Below are 24,110 nucleotides of genomic sequence, written 5' to 3'. Positions count from 1 at the left end.
TGATCATCACTGCTCCCTTCTCTGAGCCTTTCCAAATGGAGGGCCTAAGCTGTTGTTTTGTATGGAAGGTCAGGCATGTCACTGATGGGCTGTTTCAGGAAAGAGAGTGGGTTAGCAAAGGTACTTTTCTGTTTTAGCAAACTTGTATGCTGCTACAGGAAAGGCTTCCATTAATCCAGGTTGAGCATCTCTTTTCTAGGAAATCTCAATCAAAGTTCTGAGAACCAGTTTTATAAAACTTAACTCATAAAGAAATCGTTGGTCTTTTGTTGTCCCATTGTAAGCAGGTGGAAGTTTAAACATTAAAATTAATTATCCCTTTGCACTTCAGGCATTTACTTCATCTTTTAGTCAATGAAAGACATAAGGAAAAATTTTCCATTATTTTTCAGTTCTGTCTAAAATGAATGTATAAAAGTAAAAGGTATGGGATATTCAAGGACAAATTTAAAATGTTTTGCAAATTTGTCTTGTGGCTCTAGCTCAGTTTATGCTTGGAAAGTTTGAATTTTGAAGATCGTTTGTGTGTGTTGTTTCGGTTTGGAGTTCAAGCCCTTGGAGTTTCTTGTTTGTTTGTTTCCAAAATTCAATATGACTTTTTTCCAGTAATACTTTTGTATTGACTTTCGCAATGTAAGCATCTCTTCTACTGTATAAGGACTCTCTTTTTAGTATTCAACCCTGAATTTATTTTTTAATTACGTAGTTTATTGTTGTCTTTCTTATATCATGTGATGTTTTTGTCCTAATTTATAGTCTCTATTTTAAGTAGAAAATTGTTGGGGTTCTTTGCATTATAATGTGAGTTATACACAGATACACTGTGACAGAGGGCAACTCCTTTATGCTCTAATGCTTCTAATATATTTTTCTTGCCTAATTCAGGAAACCACTGATTGCTTGTGTGGAGAAGCAGCTGCTAGGAGAACACTTATCAGCTATTTTGCAAAAAGGTATTTTTTTTTAATTAATGTAATCTTTGATTAGCAATGGATTCTCATACTCTGCAATAGCTATAAATTCCACAGCTTTTACTTTAGGAGGTACATCAGCCATGGGAAAAACTTCCACAGACACAGAAAGCCAACCCTGTGATTGTTACACCCACTGTGACAAGTTTATTTGGAAAAAAAATGTCTAAAATCTAGTTCCATATATGTAGAGGTTGCTAAGCCTCTAAATCTCCTTTGACTTGCAGTGGCTTAGGAATTAAACCTTTGGAACTGCTTATTTCCTAGAATTATGTAAACTACTAAATGGGAGCTGCAGTTACTGTTGTAGCTTCTTTCATGTGATAATCACACAGCTCAAGTGCAATAGTTTCACTTACTCTTGTGATTGTGTAGTTTAAGAATCATGAGTTATTGGAACTGTTAGCATTCAAGGCAATGAACTTTCATATGCCTTTGTCTGTACTTTACGTTTTGTCTGGCAATTTCAGATAAGAGCTGCAGCTTTCTTAGTTCTTATTCAGACATTAGTGTCTTCAAACTGCTATTTCTTTGTTCCTGTTAAATTTTAATCTCTCATTTTTCACTGAATTTCTGGGTTTGTTCAGTATTCCCTGATCTTTTAATACTTTAAATGATCTTTTCGTTCTCTTGCTGTAGCCATATTTTAGGTTTTAGATCTTCTAGCAAATTCTCCTTACATCTGTGTTTTATGTTGCAAAACAGATGTCCCTGGTAGTCTGGTATCTTCAAGCTCCATCACATCCATGTTTGTTAACACTTTCATGTTGTTACACATACCCTTTCCCATGTCTTCCTTTGTCCCCTTTAAAGATGACTTACAGTCACAGTTTCTCTCAACTAGCCTGGGGATAGGTTGTTTCACTGTTTTTTCACTCATTTATAAAAATGAGCTTGGTCACTTCATCTTAGCTATTCTTAAACTTATCATAAACAGAAGGTAAGAATAATTACATCCTGCTGATACATGTCAATTTTGCTTACTCTTTAATTCAAGTATGATTTTTAAGTAACTTTTCCAGTGATAAGCTTGTTTATCAGGTGGCTTAAACAGGGAGTATGTGGTCTTGTTTAAAACTAAACTTTTTCTTGGTTTACAATCTATATGAACCATCCATGTAAATACAGAGATTTTTACATTTTTTTATCTTTCTGGTTACTGTGCATTAGGACTCAAGTATTGTTGGATCAGCTTGTGTTGTATGTCTCCACTGGAAAAAAAGTTTAAAAATCTTCTATCATTGCATAATTTTCTGTATTCATTTAATCTAGGACACGTTTTAATTTGCTTATAACATTTTAGTATTCTCTGCAAGTAGAAGATGATACTGCCTTTTGTAGGTCTTCTTCATTAAGATGAGGCATGTGAAGTAGTCTGCAGGAACTCATGCCTTCTGATCAACAAATCAATATGATTTTGCAGAAGCTGCTTGTCGTTTAAAATACACTCCACTCACACATCTCACAACTTTGAAATCATACCCTGTTTATATACTTTGCTTACTTATACATTCTACCTACTTATCTTGTACTGCTTACACATATCACTCTACTTATACGCTTTCTTACTTACACTTTTTACAACTTCTACCTAATACACTACTTATACTATTTTACTTATACATGTTACTCTTGCATCTTACAGCCTTTACATGATACTCTACTTATACATTTTGCAGCTTTTACATAAGACAGTACTTACACATTTTGCAGCTGCTGTGCATGAGATCTCACATTGCTTGATTGGTTTCTCTATTTTGTCCATGAGCTCCACACGCACTTTTCTGATAACATGATTGGTTTTAATCTAGTGCGGCACAGTCCTTTTTTATCTATTCCTTGATGTCTTGGTATTTAGCTTTTCATCTTCTTCTTTCCCAATTCTTTTCCACTTTAGCACAGTTTACCTTTCAGTCCTTGATGAATTCCTGAGGGCTCTAGCAGGTGGGGCTCCTGATCCAGGCAAGCAGCATCGAGATAACAGCAACAACACCCATCCAGTGATCAGCAGCCAAGTTAGTCCAGGAAATCCAAACAACAAAACAGCAAAGGACAGGAAGCAGATATATGCCCACCCCACCTCTTGCTTCTTGAACCTTCAGACTGGAGCTTAAAACCCCCTCTTGGGGCTGATGTGCTGCAGCTGAAGGTGGAAAAGTCAGGTGAAGCCAGTGAGGGTAATTCCAGCCTGGTCCCACTCTGAGGGCTCTGGTAAAAATAACTAAAAATGGTTTGGCTGGGACGCACTATCAAGGTTCAAATACTTTGCAACAGTAGTGAGTTTGATACAGGAAGAAAAAAGCTTAAAAATGTGGAGTCTGTATAAGAAACCTTTTTTTCCTTACATTAGTATAACTGCTGTTGACTAGATATTGGTGGGGGGTTTTTTTGTGAGTACAGTAGATTTTTCCAAGGCTGTGGCAGTGCTTTCTGGAAGCTCTCTGAAACCTTTTGTCAGAGGACTTTGCTGTATCTTGTTTTCATTTGACAAATGTGGGACTGTTTTTTCAGTCACACAGCTGAAGTTAGCGGGAAGGCTAAGTTTTATGATCTAGGTTATAATAAAGCAGTTAGTGTATTGGTGTCTTTAAATGCATAGGAGGTAATGCTTGACTGGGATGGGCATCTCTTAATTAAGAGAGCTGGGGTTATTCAGCATGGAAAAGAGAAGGCTCTGGGGACACCTCACCGTGACCTCCCAGTACTTAAAGAGGGCTTATAAAAAAGAGGGGGCAGATAGTGATAGGTCAAGGTGGAATGGTTTTAAACTAAGAAATGAGAGATCCAAGACGAGATGTTAGGAAGAAATTCTCTACTATGAGGGTGGTGAGGCACTGGAACAGGTTGCCCAGTTCAGGATGCCCCATCCCTGGAAGTGTTCAAGGCCAGGTTGGATGGGGCTTTGAGCAACCTGGTCTAGTGGAAGGTGTCCCTGCCCACAGCCAGGGCTTTTAACAAGATGATCTTGAAGGTCCCTTCCAATCCAAGCCTTTCTATGATTCTTTGATTTCCAGGATTCTAATTCTGTGTTCAATGACAAAAGAGCCCTAAAACCCTGTATTTGAGACTGTATAGTCTGTTATCTTACATTTAAAGTATGTCTGTTCTTCTGATATCTCAAAAGTTTAGGAAATCTCAAAATAGTAGACAAAAGTTTACCTGACTTCATTCTTGAACATTGCTTGCCTTTCTGAACATGTAAGTAAGTTACAATATAGTGAAAGTATTTTTAAGCTGAAGAATATAGTAGAATATGGGTTAATTTGGTAGTGATTTGCAAATCAGTTTTTAATATCATTTTAAAATTAGCATTAATGACACATATTTGGTGAAGTAGGACAGTTGTACAGTGTCAGCTACGCTGATGGTATGATTTGTCAATGTGTGTAAAATCAGCCTTTTTGTTTTTTAAAAAAAGATGTCATAAATCTTTGATGCTATGCTCCGGTATTACTAAAGCCTCTGTAACTGACACCAGACAGTGTACTTCTGATTACACTGGAACTACCATTCATCATACTCTCAAATGGAAAAATGTGCATGAAGTTATTTGCTTGTTACATTCCTTGAGCTTCACTTCTCCATTTGTTAGTCCAAATTGTAGGGTGAATCAACAAAGCAAAAGTTGCTTGAAAGGAATTTGTAATCTTTTGTCATTCCATTGGTAGGAGCATAGGCTGTTCCCAGCACATTCTTGATCTAAAGACATGGCTCCCCATGTGCCACAGAAAAAAAATCTTGCAGAGTATTTCTCATTAGTTTAAATTTAGGGAAGTTTACTTAGCTTTCTGGGTTTTTTAGAGGTTCTTGATAAAACTGTACCCTTGAAGTCAAGCTCTCTTCATAACCATTCTGCAAAAGGCTTACGATCATCACCTTGTTGGGAAAGTATTTCAGTTGAAATATTTTTTGAAATAGTATACAGTAAATAATTTCATCCAGTTTAAACAAGGGGACTTACCAGTTGCTTTCAGAAATTTAACCTTACAACATTTGTATGTTTTAAGGCCACCAGAGGGAGGGTCTTGTCTTTTGTTATATTTCATAGACATTCCTCTAACTGTATTTATGCAACTGTATTCAAATTTGCTCTTTCTTCTAATTTAATTTTTTTTAGGACTTGATAACCTGCTTGATGAAAATAGAATATCAGACTTGACCCAGACGTACCAGCTGTTCAGCCGGGTAAAAGGTGGGCAGCAGATCCTTTTGCAGCATTGGAGTGAATACATCAAGGTATTTCAAAGATCTATCACTAACATAAAAATCTTGTGCTGTTAGAAATTTCTTCTGTCAGAGCCAAGAATAACATGTAGGTGTATCACCAAACTTCTGTTCTAAGTAAATATGGGAGGGATGTTAATGCTTCCCCCCTCAGTAACAATCACATGATGAGAAACAGCAACACCTGCTTTGGTTTTAAATTTCTACTTGGAAATTGCTTTCCTTGTAAGTTCGAATGTTATACAGGATGTTTTTGGTTGCTTTGCTGTTAAATACAGCCACATGCACATGTGTTCAGAGTGTGCTAGACTGTACTGTGTGTTTTGCTGCAAATACACTCAAGAGCTGTTTACATACCTGCAAAACCAGTGAAACATCAGATGTCGCTATTCCTCTGCAGGTTAGCAGTGCTACTTGTAACCAGCCTACAGCAGTGCTGATGAGTGTCAAAGCTATTGGGAAGGGAATGCTCCTATTGAAAATAATCCGTCATTGGTCACATTTAGATGCTTTGGGTTTGTTTGTTAGGCATGATATCCATGTAGTATGCTGGCCCAGAGAGCTTGTACTCTAGTGCCCTTCCAAGAAGGCAGGAAAGCTTCACAGAAGATTTTTCTCCCTGGAGTTGATAATTCCTGATGGAGTGGCTCTCCTTTGGATTGCCCACGTGTTCATCAACCTTCAGGACTAAGTGTACAACATCAGTTAATTCCAGAGGTGCCTTTTCTGCACACCTATGTCTGGAGTTCAGCATGACCCACCAGTGTTGAAGCTCATGGGAGTGGAACGTGATTGCCATTTGCCTCCAGAACTCAGGTGGTGTTAACACCTTAGGGTGTTGCCCAGTTGAATGGTTTGCTGTGGCTGAGGAGCATCATCTTTCTTCTTCCTTTCTCCCAGATCAGGCTCCTCTCTTAATCCTAGTGCTGCCTGCTACTCCATGGGATCTTCTGTGATCTGTTTTATCACAATACCTGGGCAAGGTCAGTTCCATCCCAGGTTTAGTGAGCTAAAGAGACTCAGAGAAAAGTCCATGTGCTGGTCAAAAGAAAGAAGCAGGAGTTTTAAGACAGGTAGAAAATCAGGAAAGGAACCTGTCCTTTCACAACAGGAAGTTGTTAAATTGGCTTATCATACCCTGTATCTGACAGAATCAGACTTCTTACAGCTTTAAGATGGTTTTGTACATACTCAAAAACATAGAAGACCTTTTCTGTAGTGTCAATAAATCTCCTCCTTGCAAACATTGTGTGACAGTGAAGAGAGGCTTCAAGGACTCCTAACGTGTATCTTATGAGCCAAGTTACTGTGGTAAAGGTCTGTGCTCCATTGTAGTCACCTTTTTGTGATTTCAGAGGTGCCATTTGGCCTTCTGTATCTTGGTTTGCAGTTTGCAGAATGGGGGAGAAAGCGCTGCAATATATAAATGTACCTGATGGAAACTGTGAGATGCCCAAATACTGTGTTAATGAAGGAGAAATTGTGACAAGTGAAAGATCTGATGGGCTAGGTGATCATCAGAGGTCTCTTCCAGCCCAAACCATTCTGTGATTCCGTGATACACTTGTTGAATCTAAGGGCCTTGGGAGCCTTGTGTTCAGCTTTACTCTGAAAGGGAACTTGAGAGAGATCTCCATGAAAGATGACAGTGGCTAATTAGATAACGCAGTGGAAATTCTGAGGCTGGAGAAAGATTTTCCCCTATCTCTTTTAATGTTTTTGGCTGACATACTTCAGTTGGTGAAAATATACCAATTGAATACTGTTTTGCTTTTGCTGTGCTGATGTTCCTTTTTCTCACCTCGGAAAACTGATCATTCTGTCCAGAGCACTGATCGGTGTTACTAAGCAAATGTAAGTTGTCCAGTAGGTGAAAATCCTCCCTTACAGGATATTTTGGTTCATTAAACAAATGGTGTTCTATCTCTAAGATAATAAATGTAGGAACAGGAAGAGGAAGTCAGGTCTGTGACTGTTTCTTGTGCATGAGAAAGTTTTGTTTCCTTGCAAGTCAGCTAGGATTTTTTTGGTTTAGAGCCCTTGATGAAAGAGAATCTTTGAGTGCTAAGCAGCAGTTAAAGTGTTGCTACCTGTTTAATCAAGTAAGCTCTCTAGAGGGTTTAATAAAAACAGTGCAGTTTTCCTTTATACTTAACATTTCTGAGGCAGTTTCCATTTAATTTATTTTACATGAATCATAGTTCTGTATCTCACTGTAAACCTGCATGTCATAGTCATGTCTACTGTGTATTTATTTAATTATTTTTTTACTTTTGTCTTAAGTGTAAATAATCTTTGAATCAAACACTAATGTTTGAAATCCATTAATGTGTCTAGTTTTTATTTTAAATTTCAATGCATCTCATTTTTTAAAAACTTGAAGTCATAAGTAGTTCTGTAAAAAAATTACTTTTTCTAATGATAAATTTTATGAGGGTAAATGTCTGTTGGGGGAGATAGGTAGCACTCTGAAGTATTTTACTATCAAAAGTGTTTGTTTTACAGAACTTTGGGACAACAATAGTGGTTAATCCTGAAAAAGACAAGGATATGGTGCAAGAGCTACTAGATTTTAAGGATAAAGTGGACCATATCATAGAAGTGTGCTTTCAGAAAAATGAAAAATTTATAAACTTGATGAAGGAGTCCTTTGAAACATTTATCAACAAGAGACCAAATAAGCCTGCAGAATTGATAGGTACACAAATATTTTTCTGTAAAATATTTCGAAACTCTGTAGAAGGCATGATAATGCAGCTGAGTGTGCCAGTGCAACGGCGGTGCAGTCGCATCCTGCTTTAGGCACTGGTTTTGGGATCCGAGGCGAGCGTTAACCCGGGTGCGTGGTGGGCCCGAGAGCTTGGGTGTGCTGTTAGGGGGTCTGGCGCAGCGCGTCACCCTCCTGTCCCTGCGCTCTGCCGCTTGCACGGGGCCTGCTGCTAACAACTGCTCACTGGAGCTCTGGCGCTGCCACGGGAGTAAATGGTCATGGGGAAAGAGCAGCTGTGGCAAGTAGAGGGGAACTGGCTTTAATTGTGATAGTAGGGGAGTTCTGTGGATGTTCTGGATCCCTCCAAAAGGAGTAAGTGCAGCCCATCCATCTGCCTTGATATCTGAAGTTGGGATGACAATTTTAAAGCCTTCAGATATAAGGAGTTTTAATAGAGGGGAGAAAAACCCACTATCTTGACAGGAGAACTAGTGGTTATTAAGGGGAAAGATAATAACAAATACTTTAAAAATACTATTATTTTGTTTATCCCTCATCTGGCAAAAGCTGTCCTGACAGTATTGCCTACTGAAAAACTGGAGCTGTGGCATTTTACATCAGGAGAGGATCCTGCTCCTTGCTTGTTTGTTTTTCCTCTGTACTTTCTTTTGCCTTTATTTGGCTTATTTTGTGTCTTCCTTCTAAAATCAGCTTTATGTAGGACAGATTGCACAACATAGTGATACAGGTTTAAAGCCATGATATGGGCTGTTGTCATTTGTGGATCATGGTGTTCCAGCTCCCACAAAGGTTTTCTTCTTACACAGAAGGTTGTATAAGGATACTAATGTGGCTTAATGAATACTTAGCTAAACTCAAGGCTTAACCTTATTTCTGGCATTCTGAAACTACTAACTGGAAAGCATTGCTTTTGTTTAAATTTTAATGTGCTCCTACCAAAGAGCATGAGAGACATGGTAAAGGTCTACAGAAATATAGTCCTCTTTGTTGTTTGTTTGTTTCTCATAAAATACATTCATATACATTGTACGCTTCCAGAACATTGTCTTTCAACAAATAATGTGCTTGTTATGACTATAACACAAATATTTCAAATGCATTAATTTTAATTATTATACTCTGCTCATTTTTTGCCTTGGACTATTCCTTTTTGCAGTACTTTTCCATTATCCCACTAATACAGGAGGGCTCTGTCATTCCACTGAACATAGGGATGGGAAAAGGGAAAACAGAAAATTTAGCACTTATCCTATATTTTAACATACAGTAGTATTTAACACAGTAATATTTCAAGCAGGAGTTGCTTAAGTTGGTAATTTTTGATCTTTTTTTAAGCTGTTACATAATTTTATTTATTTGTAGCAAAATATGTGGATTCCAAATTAAGAGCTGGTAATAAAGAAGCAACAGATGAAGAACTGGAAAGAATCCTTGACAAAATCATGATCATATTTAGATTCATTCATGGTAAGAAATAGTGCTTCACTGTTGATGCAATTAAAACTGTTCCCCTTGCTACTAGCAGGGCTGCTTTCCTCTGAATGTAAGAGATCTTTTTTAGCAACAGTTTCTGCTCAACTTGGTCTTTAATTCAGGTTGCTTTACACCTGAAGCAGCACAATAAATATACCAGGGAGGACAAATAGTTCTGTGGAGATTGGCAAGTTACAGACCTTTCAGAGTCTTGTGAGTGGAGACCTAAGAGTTAGAGGTGTTGCTGGAAGTTTTTTACATAAATTAACCATGTCTATAACCACAACCTTTCCTCTAATGACAGTACAGACTTCCTCTTTCCTATCCATTTATGTATATTGTAGGTACAAAGCATGAAAACCCCGCAACTTCTCTTTTGACTTTTCTCATCATGGCTAAGAAGGAACACAGAGAAGGGCTCAGAATAGTAGCAAAAAGTGTTAACTGCTGAGGTTTCACTGCGTTTGAAATGCACTTCCCTCATGTATGTCTCTATCTGAGCAAAATCCTTGAATGTGTTAGAAGATTTTTTTTTTTCTAGATACCCTAAAAACCAGTGGTCCAGTCCAATACAGATACATGGTCACTGTTCTGAGGGAAGTGGAATGTGTGTCCTGGGCGGGGGTGGAATAGCAGGAACTACCCAATTCGGTATTAGTTTGTCTGAGATCTGTGGGGTTCTCTCCTCATAAAAAACCCCCAACAAGTACAATATAATGGGAAAGTCAAGTCATAAAGTAGTGTCATTTGCATAATTGAATCATAATTGCATCATTTTTGTCAGATGGAGATGGTGAATGAAAACAGTTGTACTGGCAGCTTGTCAGCCTAAGAGATGAATTTCTGTTAATCTGAAACTTTCACCAACTTTTCATATTTTTTGTAGTACTGAGCTAAAAGCGCAAATTTTTTTTGAACTGTCTAGTACATAAGAGCTCTTTTAAAAGCAGATGATAATTAGGTAGTTTCTGAGCACTGGCCTTTTTGATAATATCTTGATGGAGCTGGTTCATGAAACATCACTTCACCAGGACAGGATGGGGAAGGAAGAAGACTGTCATAAGAAGCGCTAAATTGGAAGGTGTTTGCAAGGAATTGCAAGTGGCTATTGCAGGCAACACAAACAGTAGCTTGAGTTACAGTGAATTTGTTCCTCTTAAAAGGGAAACACCTTGCTGATATCTTTGCACTGTCAATAGGGAGAAGCTTGGGTTTAAGGTGTGAAAGTTTGTGGGTATCTGTATGACTCCTTCATTTTCAAGTCTATTGGCAAATCAAGAAGACTTCGGTTAAATTTTTTTTCATGTTAGGCTTTTAAAGTATATTCTTTAATACATAGAAAAGCTCCCCCTGCCCTGCCCCCCCTTAATAAATCAGACCAATGGAGGGAGAATGTTCTTCTGGACTCCAGAGTAATTTATTGTGTTTTGCAGCTGCTCCAATGGGAAATACAAGGCAGCCCAAGTTCCTGGGGGAGAAATAAGAAAGAAAGAAGTAAATATTTTGCAAAATATGTTAAAAATTATTAAAATATAAAAAGAACAAGTTGTCTACGTGTTTTTCTTCACTGCTGCATAGTTAATATTGTTCTGCTTATCAGCTTTTCATGAGAAAGGCTCATGTCACAAACCTGAAGGGCAGTGATGTGGAGAGAATGTATCATTTAATTTTATTTTAATTTTTGTTTCAATTTCCTTACAGGGAAAGATGTGTTTGAGGCATTTTATAAGAAAGACTTGGCCAAAAGACTGCTGGTTGGGAAAAGCGCATCAGTAGATGCTGAGAAGTCCATGTTGTCAAAGCTTAAGCATGGTAGGTGTCTTCAGATGTATTAATGTTATATTACTTTTTGGCATGCAACTTGGAATCCCTATTTTCTCATGCTTTTAGGAAGTGATAAGCCAGATTTTAAGTAATACCTGAACAGTTCTTACTTAAATACTTAGGGGGGTGTGTGTGTATATGTATGTTTGTATATATTTATAACAGCTTTCATTATGCTCAGCAAGAACTATTGGGCAGACTTCCTTGGTATGAGACTGGTTTATTTAATATACCTACAGAGGAGCAAAATCCTGAAAACATGTACCTATTTGTGGGTGCTCTGTTACCTGGTAAATGTGGCTCAGCTGTCTCAGGTTAAATGTTTATCACTTGTTCGGTGCTTCTTTGTAATTGTGGGATCTTTGCTTTTTTTTGTGAGACAGAATGTGGTGCTGCTTTTACCAGCAAACTGGAGGGCATGTTCAAGGACATGGAACTGTCCAAAGATGTCATGGTACAGTTTAAGCAGGTACGTTTAGCTTTTGTTTGTATACTAAATTTTTCACAGTCACGGGGAGGCATTTAATTGTTATACTTTGGATTAAGCTAAAATTAAACAAAACAGCTTTTGAGCAGGTCCTAGTAATAATAATAATGTCTACTTACAGTTCTGTTTATACAACAGAATTTATTTATTGTATACAATAATTTTACAGTTTTGATTCCTTTTTAAGTAAATCGGTCTAAATACCATGTGGTAATTTAGTTGACTGACATCTGTGAAAGTCTGTATCCTTCATTCTGTAAACTGCTGCTGCTCTAATGAATTTTTTGTGATTGGCCCACACCAGAGAAACTCCCTGAAGATCGTTAAGTGCACAGAAACAGTGTATGTCTCAGCCCCAAAGTTTCCAACCTGTTGGTGACCGAGGGAATGCTTTCAGGAAATACTGTATATGCTCACTGTGTTGTTGCATTTCTCCCTGGGTACTTGTTTTGGGGCCCTACTGAAGTCAGGGTGCTGGGTTAGAGATCTGACCCAGGACAACGCCTGTAATAAAATACTGTAGAGACTCTTCTCTCCCAGATTTTGCAGTCTGGCTTGACTGATGCTCTACCCCAATTATATGAAAAAGTTTTGTCTAGCAGATGTAGAAATCCAAAGAGATCGTTTTCATCTTGTAGTCCTTGCCATGGCTTCTGATCAAAAGCTTTTCTTCTTTATTTGCATGTAATTAAAGTTTCTTTGACCTTAGTACCCTGTATAGACAGTGGTCTAGGATATTTCAAGGCATGTTGATCTTTTCTTTGGACTCCCACCTGCTTGCTGTGTTTTGAAGTTGGGTCATTAGAAAGTTACTCAAAATCCTAGTAGAGCATGTCCAAACAAGCATGTGGCCTGTAAGAATTTTTTTATTGTTACACTAACCCTAAATTTCTAATTTAAGTGTATACATTTTCTAATTTAGTATGTAGATAGTATGCTTGAATAACTTTTGTCTCTTGTATTTTAGTATATGCAGAACCAAAGTGACCCAGGAAATATAGACCTGACAGTAAATATTTTAACTATGGGATATTGGCCAACTTATACACCTATGGAAGTCCACCTAAATTCTGAGGTTAGTGTTTGAATTCTTCTTCTAAATGCACTTTACAGAATGGAATCATTGTCACAGGGTGAAATAATGTCCTTCATTTTACATTTTTCTGCTAGATATTTAAGGGGTTTATGTAGTTTTAAAGATTCCAGAACTGCAAAAAATAAAATGCAGTGGATAAAATCCACCTTATTCAGATGATTATTTCACTTAGTGTGGGGTTTTTTATAATAATTTATATTAATAGGAATAAAATTGCCTCACTTAGCATTGTAGTCAATCACTTAAAAGTTTGTAATTGGTCTGTTCACCATAGTTTAGTCAATCTTTAACTACATTGGTTAGGCACTTTGAACTAGTCAATGGTTATGTTATTGCACGTTCCTTTTTTTGAAGATCCTGCCTGTTTCCTGCAATGTGTCACACAAAAAATAGCCCCTGCATTTAAATAGTATTTGCCTGCAAAATGATTGTTTCCAAGTTGAGAGATTTTTGCAAAGCTCCTGTCAGTAGTGATTTAAGTTGAAATGTGTATTTGGAGTCCCTATTCCCTACAATGCCTTGCTTGATTGTAGGTGTGGGAAGTGCTTCAGGGGCCAGAGGTGATAATGGGGTTCCCACTCAGTTTGGAAGATACGGAAGGTCTTGTGCTCTTGCTTCTGAGGTATCTTTTCCTCCATGGCAGACTACTTCTGAAAGATCCAGCCTGAGCAATCTGTGATGAAAATGGAGGGGTAGAAGCCCCTTACTTGGAAGTAAGAGGGCATAAAGTAGTGGAATTGGACTGGAGTTCCATTCCATCCACAACTTACAGGAAGAACTTAAGAGCAGATGGTACTAGCCAGTGTAAAGGTGTGAGATGTGTGCTTTTTGTCCCATGATTTCTAGGTCGGATTCAAAGTCCAGGACAAAACCAGTATCTATTTCTGAGGTTTAAAACCCTTTACAGGGAGTTTATTTTACTGTTATTTAAAACAAAAGCAAGTTAAAAACCCAAGGAAAATTCAGTTATTTTTGAACTGAGGCTTTCTTATGTGTATAATAGTACCAATGTACTTGAGAGCAGAATTTTCCTCTTTGGATTAAGTTTTTCCCACAAAAGAGCCTATTATTTTCTGTGGCTTTTTTTTTCTTCAACGTGGTTGAGGAAAATAAAGGAATTATATGTGTGAAGTCATTTGGTATCACTGCACTGGTATAATGCTAATGTTTTTCTCTCTTTTCTTTACAGATGATAAAACTTCAAGAGGTATTTAAAACCTTTTACCTGGGAAAACACAGTGGTCGAAAACTTCAGTGGCAGACCACTTTAGGACATGCTGTCCTAAAGGCAGAATTTAAGGAAGTAAGTTTGCTTGTATAATGCTTTGCCTGTTGGGTTAAAATTTAAGTCAATTATTTGGAATCTAGTAATGTATTGTATTTTTTTATAAAGGTAGTAACATTTTTGTGGAGGAACAATCACAAGTCAATACTATTATATTGTACAGAAAGTAGGCTTTCTATAATTAAACTGAAACACTACCTAGCTAACAAGACAACAGTGATACCTTTTGGTAATATTGATTTGATAGGAATTGTTGCTCATTCAAATAAATTCGGTTGTAATAAAGCAAGAAAAAGAGCACAGCATTTTTTATCTTTAATCTGGAATTGTTTTGATTGTAGAAATCCTGGTGATGCTTTTAGTATGCTTGACATACAAAAAGAGACTGAAGGGTGTTAGTCATGTGATGGCTGTGGTTAAAATTTAAATGCTTGTTGAATTATTTAACTGTTAAATAACTGCATTGTTTGTTCATGTGGTTTTGTTTTGTCTCATGCAGTATCTTGCCTTGTAATAGTGCAGCTTCAGTGAGCCACAGCAAAGACAGAACAACCCTTGAATTCTTTTACTAACTTGTTGTGAATATAAAGTACAGAGAAATTCACTATTGATGGTGGCAACGCCAAAATTTCATGTATTGCAACTAAAATAAAGGATGTGAAGTAAATACCAGGCCATTCTAACGAGCTTCTGCTGTGTACTGTATTGTTACTGTTAGAAGAGCAAAAAAAAAAGAGGTTTTAAAAATATCCTGTTTCCTCAATACTACATTCAGTCTGATTCTTCTGTGTGCCAGGCATTCTAAAATGCATATCCATTCTTGTAGAAATAGAAAAATTCGTGTATACTTTCTGTAATTGTCAAATGTAGGGGGTACAACTGAAAATTCTCTGAATATTACTATTATTTGTTGTTTCTCTTTTAGGGGAAGAAGGAGTTTCAAGTATCGCTCTTTCAGACATTAGTATTGCTTATGTTTAATGAAGGAGATGAATTCAGTTTTGAAGAAATTAAAATGGCCACTGGTGTAGGTAAGAAGAATACTTTCTGATTCTTAAATTTATTTGTCAAGTGATTGCCAATTATGATTTGGTATGTAAAGGCCTAATTTAAAGAAATTTGTCATGGTTGTTAGGCCTAACTTTATGCTCCAATAGCATATGCACAACAAAAGATGAGGAAAACATACTGCAGGTATTTCTTAGTATATTTTCTTAGTGTGTAAAATGTATGCTTCACAAAATTATTAGTAAGAGCTGTGTGGCATGTGATACTCCTAACAACCTATTAGATTTACAAAATATATCATTGCAATTCTTAAAATTTAAATGGTGATAGACTGTTCTGTGTACAGATTAGTTTTGCTCCCTTTCAGTTGGGGTGATTCAAGAGAGTATTTTCAGTTGTGAGAGCTCACCTGCCTGTTGCCCATTACTGTTGCTGGGGTGCCCCTTCACAGCAGGTCTGATGTGTTCAGAGCAGCAGTACGTGCTGGGTGTGTACTTCATAGCTGCCTGCCCCTGTACTTTTGAACCTGAAGGACCAAGAAAACTGAGGAAGAGTACAGTTTCCCTTTTAACCATCTGCAGTATCTGTCTTCTGTGTTTTTATGTTCTTGGATGGGTTTTTCCCCCCAAATTCTTACACTTTCTTGAAATAGTTAGCCAAAACACTGTCATCACTACTCTCTGAAAGTTCTGCATCAATCAGCAGCTTATACCCAATAGTCCCTCACATGTGAAACTTAAGATCAACCTAATACAGCAGTATCTGAGAGAATTTGAGCCCATACAAGTACTAAAATATTGTAATATATTTACTAAAATACTGTAAAATGGAGATACCAAGAATCCTTGCAGTTCAGAATGATGCACTGCAGAAGGAAGTACAGCCTGGGTGCTCCATTGTCTCAGTGTCAGTGCTTCAAGTTGCTTAGTCATCCTCTCCATTAGTGGTAAGGGAGCTGAAGAAAATCCATGCCAGTGATAGTAATCATCAGGATAGTCTGGAGAGGCTCAATAGGTCGGAGTACAATGTTTACAGTACAAACACAGGTTCATGCAAGCCCTGATCCAGGTCCTGCTTTCTCATCTTGGATTGCTGTCCCTTGGAGCTTGCGTTCTGGCTGCCTGACAGCAACTGATAAAGCTGCTGCATGGAAATCTGTTCCATTATAGCACAGAATAAGGAATTCAGTAGACTGTTCTTAAGGCACCTGGCTGGAATTGATAGTTGGGACCTACCTATATGTCACTGCACTGAGTACCATGTCTGTATTTCTCTCCCCTATGGAGAATTTAGGTATAGAGACTTAGGTAGTAAGGACAGTTCATGGTCCACAGGATTTCTGGAAGGCCAGGATGAGTGGCTTAGAGTCACAGAATGGCTTGGAAGGGATCTTAAAGATAATCTAGTTCCAGCCCTCTGCCCTGGGCAGGGATACCTTCCATTACACCAGGTTGCTCAGAGCTCCACCCAGCCTGGCTTTGAACAATTCCAGGGAAGGTGCATCCAGGACTTCTCTGGACGACCTGTTCTAATGCCTGACCACCCTCAACAATAATTTCTTTCTAATACCTAATCTATTCTGTTTCAGTTTGAAGCCATTCCCCCTTGTCCACGTCACTACATGGTCTTGTAAATTTACAAGTCCCTCTCCATTTTTCTTGTAGGGATTAACTGGCCATGGTTGGAACTTGTGTTTTCCAGTCACTGTTAAAATAAACTACCTTCAGTCTCTTTAATGAGATTGTCCCTGGTACATTAGGACAGTGAGAAAATGCATAAACTGTTACTCAGAGAAATAATGTTCACCTTCTCTCTGCTAATTGTGCTGCTTTGAGATGTGTTGTCCAAATATACTCCATGTTCTTACTTGCCTTATTATCAAGGAAGCCGCTAGGAGCTGTAGTAGCTTTTACTTTTACTTCAGGGATTGATAGGTAATTGTAAATTCCTTCCCTTGGGCATACTGTAACCTGTGACTTGACCTGCAAAGCTCCATAGTGTTTTAACAGCATCCTTGTGTTTGGACAAAAACACAACAATCTGCATTTACTGAGGTTGAAACACACAAAATGTCTCAAACAATATAAATGCCTGTTTAGCCCACATGGTTTAAACGGGTTTTTTTAGAAATCATAGAACAGTTGGAAGCTTAAAAAAAAATAAAAGGTTGCTCTGTGTGAAAGCTTAAGTATTTTAAAAATAGCAGTAGTGTTAATCTTTTACTCAGCTGTACTTCAGCACTAGATTGCAAAACCTTTCTTTCAGTTTTTAGACTAAAACTGTTCAGGAGATCCAACACATTTAGTGATAGTTTTATTCTGTGAATAAAGTATTATAGAGACTGCAGAGGCTGTTTCAATGCAAAATCTTGATACAAGACTTTGCTACATAATTATTAGAATGTTTAAGACTTCATTTTATCTTCTTCTCTAAATGCTTTTAAGCCTTAAATATTACTAGGAAAAGTTTTCCTCACACACTTGTGTCTCTACTTTCCTGTTTTGGGGGAAGTTTGACTATAACAGCTGTCAGCTCTACCCTCCCACAAAAATCTTCCTGTCAATTTAGATGTCTGTAATTTTATTCTATTATATGTTTTCTGCTGTGTGACAAAAACACTAAAATAAGGGGCTTGAGTTTCTTGTCATACTGACCTTTTCTGGTATAAAGTTCTGTTACTACCACACAACTAAAGCAATAGAACTAAGTTTGTGTTAATGTGAAGTCTTTTCTGAAACTATTTTGGATGGAAAACTCACTGATATGAGCTTAAGTCTGTCTTTTATGATGTATATAATCCTGTGTGTGCTCTCAGCACTTAACCTGTGAAAGATGAGATGAAGTATGAAGGCTGTGAGCTACTTTCTAATTGGAACTTAGTTGGAAGAAAGTATTAACATAAAGCCACTAGCTTTTCAATTTTATTTCTAGATTAATCACATAGAACACTTCATGTAAATGTTTTGTTCTGCTTTCTCCCATATTTGAACTCCTTCACAGAGGACAGTGAATTAAGAAGAACCTTGCAGTCTTTAGCTTGTGGGAAAGCACGAGTATTGATTAAAAATCCAAAGGGCAAGGAGGTAGAAGATGGAGATAAATTCATCTTTAATGGTGATTTCAAGCATAAATTGTTTAGAATAAAGATCAACCAGATTCAAATGAAAGAAACAGTACGTACTTTTTGCATTCATTCAGTTTGTGTATTAACTGTTTACCTACATGTCCCATATGGAAAGACATAATCTCTTGTAATTTTTGCATATAAAGAAAGGAATATTTAATTTTAAAGGCGATTTAATTTTTAGAGTAGTCAAGATGACTCAGAGAGGCAATAAAGACTTTAAAATCACTGAAATTGAAAACGACTTAGGTTGCTTCTTGCACTTGCAAATTTAAATGCCTATATATTAAACTAAAAGGATGTAGATGTTTCAGTCCATCTTAGAAGTTTCTGTGGTATTGCTGAAGTGTTGGTACTATATTGAACTCATGAATCAAATGTCACCATGTCACTTCTATATTTAGCAGGTAAGAGGGCTATAAAAGTCAGGGTAGTCCCTGATTCTGCAGTGGATGTCTTTGTTGTATCTGAATCCCCATTCTTGACACAAGGTGACATATTTTAATTAACATTGGCTTGTTTCTTTTTTGTCTTTGTGTATTGAATTCCGTAAAAGTCACACTGGAGTTTGACACAAAATGCTGCTGTATTTGAGTTGTCAAACTGTTGTGTTCTCTCAGAAGTCTGAAGGGAGTTTTTAATACTTACTTTAACTTACCAAATAATGTAAAATAAGACACATTATTTTTTCCTTTACATTATTGTTAATTTTCTCTTTTATTTGCTTTAGCAGTACTTCAGAATCACTTAGCTCTTAGAATGCAGTAATGCGTGCATCTGTCTCAAGAATGAGTAAGAATGCATGAATTTCATTTTACTGCAAAGGTTAACTATAGACATGTAATTAATAAAAAGTAGTAGCAGAAGGTGATATGATTTGTGGTGTTGTATTGTTCTTCAGGTTGAGGAACAGGTCAGCACAACTGAAAGAGTATTTCAGGACAGGCAATACCAGATTGATGCTGCTATTGTACGAATAATGAAGATGAGAAAGACTCTTGGTCATAATCTTCTTGTTTCTGAATTGTATAATCAGCTGAAATTTCCTGTAAAGGTAACTTATGTTTTTGTTTGTCAAACCATCCTAGATTTATCCAAATATATGTAATATATTTTTCTATTCAGCTTGTCCATAAGAGCAAGAAATGTGAAATATCATAGAATTAAACATAAAGATTAAGGTATTATGTGAAGAGAAAGAAGCCAGAGTATCCATAGTACATTAATTATATACTGTGATGCATTTCTTACGTAGTTTTTAGCAGTATTTTTAAAAAATATATTTGCCTTTATATTACTAACTGTTACACTAATCTCATCTTTTCTTGTAGCCTGGAGACTTGAAAAAGAGAATTGAATCTCTCATTGACAGAGACTATATGGAGAGAGACAAAGACAACCCCAATCAGTACCACTATGTTGCATAAAGAAGAAATAGTTTTATTTTTAAAAAATTAAAAGGCAAAAAAATAAAAACCAAAATCATCCACATATATCTTCAGGACACCAAATACCTATGCTGTTCCAGACTTTTGTTTTGGCAGATTTCAGGTTGATGTATATTATTCAACCAGCTGCATGCACTGCTGTGGAAAAGCAGCAAAATGACATGTTAATTGATCGCCTTTGTCAAGACTTCTTACTAATTTTAAATGTCCTGGGGTTTTTTTACCCTTTAGTTAATCTTTTGTTCTCTTGGGTTCTTCAGAATTTAGTTTTACAGTTTTGTTTAACAATGTCATTGGAGTTGGATGGAAAGGTAAAATCACCTGTGTGAGAAATACTTCTGCGATGGATGCAAGTCTGGTTTCTTCATTTAGGTGTTCCTAACTGCATCCATGAAGTCCCTAAATGCTGCATTCTTTAGCTACAGTGACAACTTGGGTAACTTTTTTAAAACCCTTCATTGATGAACATGTATGTGTAAGCAGTGTTGTTGAAATACACTGAAGTTTGGAAGTTTTGCACCATGAAAACCCTTAAACTTGTGTTCAGTTAATTTTCTTCCAAGTTATTGCAAACTTCAGTCTGGTTTGGATAAATCAGGTTTTGAAGTGAGATCCTTGAAGTGCCAAGAGGACAACTGCATTCATGTGTGTACTGAGCTGTTGGATTATTTAGCTAAAATATGGATTGTTCTATTACTACTACTTCTGCTGGCTTGGGTGGCAAAGATTAGATCTGAGTCAGAGGCCCTACCTCATTTTAGGGCAGCAGGTGTATTTCACTGTTTCTGTAATTGCTGTAACATTCAATTCTGCCTTGAAAATAACATCCAGGGAACCTACTGTACAGCGTGCTCCACTTTAAGAAAACAAAACCTTTTTTTAAAAAAATACTTTTATGGTCTCAATATTGGGAAAGCATAGCTTTTTGTCTTGAAAGACTAAGGATTTTGTGAGTACTTTGTTACATATTGTACATATGTAAGTTGATTTGAATTAGAGTGAAAGACACTGTAGGTCTGTTAGATAATTGTAACTATAAGGAAGACACCTTTTCTGGTAATACTTGCAAGACTGTTTATTTTCCTCATCTGTCTGCTGGTGTGTTTCATTCTGAAAAAGAGCTACCAAAGGAGTTTTGATCACTACATAAATGAGGATTTAACTGAGCTTCTTGAGAGATACCTTACTAAGTTTATGTAACATGGGGTTTGTGCATCAATTAAAAGGCCACCTCTTCTTAAAGTAAACAGTGCTGAGTTGACATCTTGTGGAACTACATATTAAAAGTCCTTATTCTGTCCTCTGGTGTCATTAATTGTATTGCATTCTGAATCATTTTTGTTCCCTTTGTTTCAAAACTAAACACGTTTAGTTTATTGTATTTAAAGCATATTTAATATTATAATTTAATATAGACTTATTTTAATATTTGAATCTTCAGTTAATGCAAATAAAATCTTTGATGCATATTAAGTATTCATTTCTTAGCCTTTTTGAGAATGTGGCACTTCAGTTTGTGTGGTTGGTTCTTTAGTACACCATTCACTTTGTAGTTCACTTTTTATGTGTATGGAAACCAATGAACTCTATCTTAGCAGACTTTGTGCCTCACAGAATATGTGCCTGACAGAAATGTGATGGCCAGAGAGGCTTTATCCCCACTGAGAGCTGGCAGTAGTGTGCAGTAGCTGTTCTGAAGCAGTGAGAATGTACTGCCTGCACCTTCCGAACCCAAATGTTCTGGTTCAGTGGTTTTCAACAACAGCTTAAGGCAGTGGTGTTATCCTGACAATGACTGAAATGGTTCTGCCTCAAGCAGCAGTGTTAATTAAAAGTGCTGAGATGTGCCGTTTTTCTTAATTGCCACAGACAACTTCTGCCATGTTTTTCTGGTCTAGCAATTAAAAATTAGTTGTTCCACAGCAGTGGAAATTATGAACAGTGTCTTTCTGTGCTGTATGCCCTTGGTCCCTGACTGTATCTTCCCCTACAAATAACCTCAAGCAGCAGTACTCAGAGGGGTTCTCCTTGGTTCTGCCTTTCTACTTGTGGGAGCGGGGGTTTTGTCCTTCATCCAGCTGCTGATCTCTACCCATCCCCTTACCCCTTGAACCTACAGAGAATGTAATGATCCCTGAAGACTTTTACTCTTCCAGATTAGTCTGCAAGTGGCTTCAGAGGTTCAAAGCTTTGGGACAGACTGACAGGCCAGGTAATTGTGACTCTTTTTCTCAGGTCCTCATTTTTAATTTGATTTCCTCAAATTTTTCTTACTGGGATTTTTTATGTGCTGAACCAAACAAGTAAGCAGTTGCTTTGAGTCAGCATGGAAATCACTTCTCTAAAGTGAAATAGCTGCATTTGATTGCTTTTCTGTAGTTGGTGTTGGAATTTGGCTGAGCAGCGTGCCTCAATCACTTGGTTCTTTGGTGTCATATTGCCCTGAGTGTACCTGTACCCACAGGGGTGAGGTTAAACATTTCTTCCTGGAAGATCACCCAGAGTTGAAGATGTTGGCCAGTAGCAAAAGTAACAGATGTCCTGTGTAGAGCATCTATGTTCAGGTATGTCTGGGAAACCTGGGTCTTGGCAATTCAGTGTCCTTAGAACAAACTGTATAGCCGCTTCTATGGAATGACAAAAATAACAGCAGGAGTCTGGATACAGCTGGGGGCTCTAACTTATCCAAACATATATTATATGCATTTTAGAAGCAATTTTCCTAAGTGTGACACACTGTTCTATAGCCCAACATTTCCTGAGGGAAAGCAAGTGTGGGAATGTAGGCTGAGAGCTGACTTAAACGTGCTTCCTAAGCCTGGCAGTTACAGCTCTCCTTACCAGCCTCCTTCCTCCCCCCTCATTGGGTCTTTTTTTTCTTGGTTCTGTATTTTGGCTTCTCCTGGATTCCTGTATCTGAACCTGGGTTTATCATTTAACTCCCTTGATCTGCTGCAGCTTTTTTCATCCTTCCTTTCTGTTATACAGCTTTGGGACAAAAAAACCCAAAACTTACACACCTGTCAGGTAACTTCAGTGTCTCAGCTTGTTATGCAGATCTACCTATGCATTGCTCTAGGCAGGGACGCGGAGTGGCTGGAAAGCTGCCCAGTGGAAAAGCAGCTGGGGGTGCTGGTTGACAGTGGCTGAACAGGAGCCCCAGAGTGTGGCCAAGAAGGCCAGTGGCATCCTGGCCTGCATCAGCAATAGTGTGTGGCCAGCAGGACCACCAGGGCAGTGATTGTCTCTCCTGTACTCAGCACTGGAGAGGCCACATCTCAGATTCTGGGCCCCTCAGTACATGACAGTGACATTCTGGAGAGTGTCCAGAGAAGGGCAGTGGAGCTGGTGATGGGTCTGGAGCTCAAGTCATAAGGAGCAGCTTGGGAGCTGGGGTTGTTAAGGCTGGAAAAAACAAGGCTCGGGGAGGGGGCCTTATTGCTCTCTACAACTGCCTGAAAGGAGGCTGTAGCCAGATGGGGGTTGGTCTCTTCTCCCAGGTAACAAGTGACAGGATGAGAGGGAAAGACCTCAAGCTGTGCCAGGAGAGGTTTAGCAAAAATTTTTGTTAGGAAAAATTTCTTTACTGGAAGAGTTGTCAATCACTGGATCAAGCTGTCCAGGGAATTGATGAAGTCACTATCCCTGGAGGTATTTAAAAGACTATAGATGTGGTGCTTAGTGACATTAGTTTAGTGGTACACTAGGCAGTGCTGGGCTACCAGTTGAGCTCAGTAACGTTTGAGGTCTTTTCCAACCTAAATGGTTCCATTCTGTTTGTAGGTTTATTATCTTTGGCAGGTATGTTCAGGAGAGTACCATAAAGTTGGTTAGCCATTCCTAGCAAGTCTCTTTGGAAAGGAAGTAACTGTGTGAAGTCAGGTAATACTCAGCAAAAGGCTGTGGGAAAATAGAGTCATGTTATGCAGAAATTGTTTCTTGGTAAAAATTCCTAGCCTGTATTTTGTCTCCCTTGCTTGTAGTCTGCCTGGACATCAGAGGAGAGCTTTTATTGTAGTAATGGCTCCTACATCTCCTGGGTGTTTCCCATGAGCAGCCCCTTCTGCATCCACAGCTCTGAAGAAAGGCCAGGCAGTGCATCATGGTTTGTGTCTGGGCCTGTGAGCCTGTTGGTTGGCCAGCAGCTCTGTCAAATGAAATGTGTAGGGGCTAGGTATGGACTACATTTCACTTCCCTCAGTGACAGCACTAATTTGGACCTCCAGGCTGTGTATATAGCAGCTTTTACAGAAGCTGTAACTTTGTTTGTCTCACCCTGCTATCAAGTTTGATTGATGTCAGCCAACAAGTTACCAAGCAGTGGGGCTGATGGCCAACATGGTTGTGCAAGCCTTGATGCATTCATCTAACAAACACCCTGGTAATACTTGTACTGAAAGGAGGTGGAAATTGGTATTGTGCCATCTCTGCACCATTAT

At 37.9% G+C, this 24,110-nt stretch overlaps 1 protein-coding gene across 1 annotated transcript in view; it reads left to right on the top strand.

Annotated features, from left to right (window-relative positions):
* Window positions 1-21,151, top strand: part of CUL4A (cullin 4A) — a 36,125-nt gene extending 14,974 nt beyond the window's left edge. The window contains exons 9-20 of the mRNA XM_082277687.1: window positions 886-953; window positions 5,089-5,207; window positions 7,701-7,893; window positions 9,289-9,393; window positions 11,101-11,211; window positions 11,607-11,692; window positions 12,678-12,785; window positions 13,996-14,109; window positions 15,017-15,122; window positions 18,100-18,272; window positions 19,125-19,277; window positions 19,555-21,151. Of these exons, the coding sequence (XP_082133813.1) occupies window positions 886-953; window positions 5,089-5,207; window positions 7,701-7,893; window positions 9,289-9,393; window positions 11,101-11,211; window positions 11,607-11,692; window positions 12,678-12,785; window positions 13,996-14,109; window positions 15,017-15,122; window positions 18,100-18,272; window positions 19,125-19,277; window positions 19,555-19,650 (1,432 nt within the window). The 3' untranslated portion in view covers window positions 19,651-21,151. The remainder of the gene's footprint in view (window positions 1-885; window positions 954-5,088; window positions 5,208-7,700; window positions 7,894-9,288; window positions 9,394-11,100; window positions 11,212-11,606; window positions 11,693-12,677; window positions 12,786-13,995; window positions 14,110-15,016; window positions 15,123-18,099; window positions 18,273-19,124; window positions 19,278-19,554) is intronic.
* The last annotated feature ends 2,959 nt before the right edge of the window (window positions 21,152-24,110 follow it).

This window comes from Coloeus monedula (assembly GCF_965178545.1).
Source record: "Coloeus monedula genome assembly, chromosome: 3".
In the NCBI taxonomy this organism is placed as follows: Eukaryota; Metazoa; Chordata; class Aves; order Passeriformes; family Corvidae; genus Coloeus; species Coloeus monedula.
The sequence above is the reverse complement of the archived record's forward strand: the minus strand, read 5'-3'. Positions and strand labels throughout refer to the sequence as shown.